This window comes from Gossypium raimondii, chromosome 12 (assembly GCF_025698545.1).
Source record: "Gossypium raimondii isolate GPD5lz chromosome 12, ASM2569854v1, whole genome shotgun sequence".
In the NCBI taxonomy this organism is placed as follows: domain Eukaryota; kingdom Viridiplantae; phylum Streptophyta; class Magnoliopsida; order Malvales; family Malvaceae; genus Gossypium; species Gossypium raimondii.
Window position 1 is genome coordinate 28,944,209 of NC_068576.1, and position 5,734 is coordinate 28,949,942.

A 5,734-nucleotide genomic window follows, 5' to 3' on the forward strand; every position below is an offset into this window, starting at 1 on the left:
CCATTTTCTCCGGAATAGCGCCCAAAAGCTCGTAGCACACCGCCCCCAATCGCTAGATGGGGCGGACTTCGATGATTGGTACCGATCCACCAAGCAATCCCAATTGCAGATCGACATCTTCTAGAGTGATAGTGCACTCTCCACATGAAAGATGGAATGTGTGCGTCTCGGGTCTCCACCTCTCGATCAACGCACTGATTAGTTTTGGGTCCACCTTGCATCCTCGACCTACCGTTGCCACGTGCCAAAAACCCACTTCCCGTAGGTAGTTCTCTACCAACGATGATGGAGGACCATGCATATTCCGGATATTGCATTCCAATACCTGATATACAAACTTTTATAACAAATAATAAATTAATAATTATCTAAAAATGAATAAATAAAAAATTCTTAAATAATATTTAAAAATTAAATTTAACACTTACCATTTTCATTTGTTCCACCGATATGTGATGCTTATCAAGACGAGTCAATTCTCCGGCCATTGCTGAAATCGTACAAATTTTTACAGTTTAAAAAAATTTTAAAAAATTTTTAAATTATTTAAAAAAAGGGAGTTAAGAGAAATTTAAGAGGAACTTGAGAGCAAATTGAGATTAAATATGGATTTGAGAGAAATTTGGAAGGAATTTGAGAGCAAATTGAGAGAAAATTTGATAGAGGATTAGTTTGTAAAACAAGGGGTGGGGGTATTTATAGTTTTTTTTGGACCATTGGAGGGGGACATCGGTCAAATTTTTGACCGTTGCATTGTTCACGCGCGGAGCAAGTCGCGACCATGTCAGCGCGCTTTGCTGACGTGGCAGAAAATCGCGTCCTAGAGGGAGCTATTTGTTGCCATGTCAAGAAAGCGTACCGACGTGGTCGCTTTTTGCTCAGCGCCCCCGACATTCTTGATGTGAACTCGATTTGACGGAAAATGGCCCATTCCGGTAAATAATTAAATATCGGGTCCATTTCGGTAATTTAAAAAAAAGGGTTTTTTTGTGTAAATTGCCCTTTTTTATAAATAAAAATTATTTGGTTAAATTTATCATTTTTCGTCCATTCCTATATATCTTTTCGATTCTCACCTAATAGCAACTCCATTGCCGCTCTATTCCGTTCCGTTCCATTCATCTAATTTGCCGGCTCAGGCTCTAGTAAACTGCAATTGGACGGTTTTCATTTCTAAACCTTTCCCCCCCAAATTTCTGATACTTGTACCGGTGAAAATGGAGGCATTGGGCGGTAATGGCGCGTTTTGGGGTTGGAAACTTCCGGAGATAAGAAACACAAAGAGGCCGTTTCCGTCAAAGTCGAAATCCTCGGATTCATCCGCAGAGTCAACGGGCAGTCGAGGCTACCGTTTCCCGTTGAAGCAAGCGGTGACAGCTTCCTCACTCGCTCTCACAGGCGATACTATTGCTCAACTAAGCTCCCATTGGAGAAAACGGAAAGATTCCATTTCTGGTTCCAGTGATACAAGTAAGGTAATATTCTCAAATTTATGCTTTAGTTCTTTATTTCATACATATTTCTAAGCAATTTCTTTTTGGGGTTAGTGAGAGAGAGCTTGAAACAGTTTGAATTGTTGGAATTTTTTTAGGAAGTGTAGGACGTAGTAGTCTCTAAAATTTAGGAAATTATGGCTCTCGCGCATCTGCTTTTATGTGTGTGTGTATATATATATATATATTGATGAACTTTCCCGTTGTTTGGAGTTTGGAACCAGCAGATTTAGCATTTTATTTTATTTAGGCTTTGAGATTGTTTTTATTATTAGTCATCTTCTCTTAAATTCAATGTTGAGAGGTATTGCCCGAGCTCAATCAGCATCTGAATGTTGGGAAATCTCAATTTCAGTTTGATTGGAAATTCCCAATTTTTTGATGGAAAGTGTGTCAATGAAGTTACTTTAATTTCCAGGTTTCTCATCCATATCTGTGCTGACCAGTGCAGCATATCGTTAAATGATTTGTTATGATGAGGTTTAGGGAGTTACGAAGTTGGTGAGGAAGTATGATGCCTCCTTGCAGTAGCCTAGAGGTCTTTAGGAAGTATACAGGTTACTAAGGCTAGTTTATCATTGAGGTTGAAAATTGCTTTTTAAAAGTGTTGTGAAAAAGGATTTTTGAAAGGTGCTTTTGAAAAATTTGGTAGTGTTTACCATTGCTGTCAAAAAGTGTTTTTGAGAAGATAAAATGTCAATTTTAGACATGTAAAGTAGAAGATTTAATGGGGGATAAAAAGGTAACTTCATTGAAAAGCATTTTTTCAAAAGCCAAGAGCTAGAATTTTTTTGTTTAAAATTAAGGTTTGGGTTGAGAAGTGCATTTCAACCTCAATGGTAAACAAAGTCTAAGGCTGGCTCTAATACAGTAGTTCATTTTGAGTACTGTGTCTATATTTCTTTAGGGTGAAGTTGTAGGTTCTTATTTTAATCTCTTCTTTTTGACATTTCAAGTGTTCGGAATCTTTATGACCTTTTTGAGTTGCTGAAAATTGAAGATTTTGGGTCTTGCTTTTTATCTTAATGCTATTGGACTTTGTTTTTACTTTTAAAAGTTATCTTTAAGTATTCTTTGAAGTACTTAATGGAGTAGGGATGCTGGGAGTTAAATAAATAGATATATTTTACTATTTAGATATAGATTAATTGTCAAATAATTTCCAGCCTTTTTGTTCTTTGTGATTGTATGATGCAACATTTAGTGTTATTCCTAAGGCACCCCAAGTGGTGAAGCTTGAAGATTCTTCTCTTTTTGTTGATTTATTCTTTTTCTTTTTTCCTCAAGAAATCAGATCAGAAAATCACCATAAACCCTAATCAGTAACTGCCTACATCACCGGAATTAGAGAACATAGCCTATGAAATCACTGCATATGGCTTGAGTTATTAGCTTAATCTTAGGGATTTGGTCTTTGGGTGGATCAAATTGTTGAAAGTGGATCTATTTACCTTTACCCTCATACAACTGGGAATATCTTTTTGGAGCCTTGGACTGTATCTTCATGCAACACCCTACAATCCCATTTTCTATTTCTTCGGGAGGAGGGGCACTGGGTGCTGAAAGGATATGATCATGAATGCCATTGTGGGCAAAGATGGAAAGGAGTACAAGTAACTTTATTTTAGCAGTATTCCTAATTAGAAAATTTTACTTTTGCAAGTATTTTTTTATTACAATTAAAAGTCCTTAATTTTACAAAAATAAATTCCTATCTATTTAAGAGGATGATTCGTAGTAATAAAATAAGACAAAAATCATTCTTATTACATTGGTTTAAAACTCTTTCTTCCTAACGAGTCTTAGATTAGTAGCTTCCTTTGAGGAGTTCTATCTATCTATCTATCTAAACGCATATATTGGGAAACTAGTTCCATATATCATTATTCATAGGTTCTTCACGAGGTAAGAATAGCAACAAGGGTAAGGCTTCATTAAATGAAGCAGGTTTCCTATGAATTGCCCTGTGACATGATCCATAACTTGTGAACTCAACAACTTATCATTAATAATATGTGGAACTTGTGAAAGGAGCTCCTAACCTTAGATTTGTTAGGAAGAGAGAGTCTTAAACTTTTATAATTGGATAGATTTCTATCTTATTTTATTACTATGAATCATCCTCTTAAATAGAGGTTACATAGGGATTTATTCTTGAATAATAAGAAAATTAAAATTAAGGACTTTTAATTGCAATAAAAATACTAGCTGAAATAAATTCTTTTAATTAGGAATATTGTTACAATAAAATTATTTGTCTTCCCTTTCATCCTAGGTGCCTTTGACTTTTTGTTGCCTGCTACTCCCATATGTCTTGCCTACAAAGGCATCCATAACAGATATCGGGAGTATCGGTTTCTTTTACCATGAATCATATTCTTTTATATATGTTCTTAGTTTTGACAAACCTTTGGTGTCTTGGTAGGATGCTTTTTATTATACTGACTTGAGTATAACAGTGTATTACTGTTATAATCTGTATTCTAACCTTATCCTTCTTAGGATATCATGCCAAGCATCATTTCAGATCATGATTGGCTTCGTGCCTTGAGGATGACTTCTTATGGTTTCCTTTTATATGGTCCTGGCTCATATGCTTGGTATAAATATCTGGATCACTGTTTGCCACATCAGACACCACAAAATATAATGTTGAAGGTAAAGTTGTTTCATTTTCATTCTTTCATAGTGCAATGAATTTAAGGTTGGAAAATAACTGAATAACTTAATTATAAACACTGACAATATTTACTTATTGCAGGTTTTACTAAACCAGATAGTGCTTGGTCCTTGTGTAATTGGTGTTGTCTTTGCATGGAACAATTTATGGCTAGGAAAGCTCTCAGAGCTTCCTGACAAATATCAGAAGGATGCTCTCCCAACACTGTTTTATGGTAAAATCCTCATTTGATGCAATTTGCATATTAGCTTATAAAGATATCTAGGTTTGGTGTAATTTAATATTTGTCTTTGATTCTTATGCAGGATTTAGGTTTTGGATCCCCGTCAGCTTGTTGAATTTTTGGTAAACCAGTATATTTGTCATCTATTTATTTCAGTTTGTCATTGAATCATGGTAGTACTCCAAAATAACTCGCATGTTGAAAGTAACGAAAAATCTTGAATACATCCATCTATTATGCTATTTCAGTTTACAATCACCCTCTTTATTTTCTCTCTCCCTTCTTTTAACCCTCAGTTTCTGATTCTCCATTTCTTCTACTTTTCTGCCTACTTCTCTGTTTCTGTCACCTCCCTATGCTAAAATATCTTCTTATTAATTCCTTGTGTTTCATGTGCTTATTGGTTATTTTGACATTCCATATCTGATAATATTTTTTGGCTCTGTTTGGTGGTTGACAGGGTGGTCCCTCTTCAAGCCCGTGTAGCTTTCATGTCCGTAGGATCCATTTTTTGGAACTTTTACTTGTCGTCAACTATGAGCCAGTAGATTCAACCGCACGATTGATTGATTAATTCATGTCACATGAGCTAATGATATATTTTTAGTTCTTGCTCCCAGTTTTACTTCCTTTGGGCTGGCTCTATTTATGAGTTACGGTCTCTTTTGTCTGTGCGTGTACGTGTTTACGTCGGTTTTCATATATGATAAATTTATCGTTGACCTAAAATCTGGCAGAATTCAAGCCTAAAGAAATCCAGGGATTGGATTCGGAAGTTACAATTTGTGCCATAATTTGTTCACAGTTTGAGTTGGTTCAAAGATTTGCTTTGCTTGAAGTACTATCAATTTAACTACTAATATTGGATTCAAATACAATACAAAATTTTTATAGGATTTGTTTGATTTATGAAAAAGGCTTCTAAAATTCTGATCTTTTTTTTTGGTGTTTTGGCGCTTGTTTTAAGGGGGAAAAAAGGAACTTGTTCCATAAAAAATAAACTACATGTCAATGAAAGTTTTATGTTTTTGAGAACTTATAAAGACATTTTAGGAAACTAAACCAAAGTAAAAAGATTGATCTTTGTTAAAAAGAAATAGATCCATTTCTATGGTCATAGTCTCCTAATTTTTGTTTTTTGGTCTAATAAACTTCATTATATTAAGGCTTTATTCATGTTTTAGCTTTCAAAATTACCTTAAAAATCCTAAGAACCGCCACTGTTGAATATTTCAAACTTTTTAGCTTTTTCTTCTTACTGATTTCATTTTTCCTTATTTAAAAAATGATTTATCATATTAAAATATCTTATATGGAAAATATAGAACATATGTCCAA

The 5,734-nt window shown here is 34.6% G+C and overlaps 1 protein-coding gene across 1 annotated transcript; it reads left to right on the forward strand.

The window, feature by feature from the left end:
- Positions 1-1,049: 1,049 nt before the first annotated feature.
- Positions 1,050-5,125, forward strand: LOC105763640 (uncharacterized). Its single transcript, XM_012581925.2, has 5 exons — positions 1,050-1,475; positions 3,996-4,151; positions 4,255-4,387; positions 4,479-4,518; positions 4,857-5,125. The coding sequence occupies exons 1-5, from the start codon at positions 1,218-1,220 to the stop codon at positions 4,942-4,944; spliced, it is 675 nt and encodes a 224-aa protein (XP_012437379.1). The 5' UTR covers positions 1,050-1,217; the 3' UTR covers positions 4,945-5,125.
- Positions 5,126-5,734: the final 609 nt, after the last annotated feature.

Excerpts from the sequence above, each read along its gene's own strand:
- LOC105763640 (XM_012581925.2), top strand. The coding sequence starts at position 1,218 with ATGGAGGCATTGGGCGGTAATGGCGCGTTTTGGGGTTGGAAACTTCCG. Across the intron at positions 4,152-4,254 it reads CACAAAATATAATGTTGAAG|GTTTTACTAAACCAGATAGT; the intron begins GTAAAGTTGTTT and ends TACTTATTGCAG. Across the intron at positions 4,519-4,856 it reads GTCAGCTTGTTGAATTTTTG|GGTGGTCCCTCTTCAAGCCC; the intron begins GTAAACCAGTAT and ends GGTGGTTGACAG.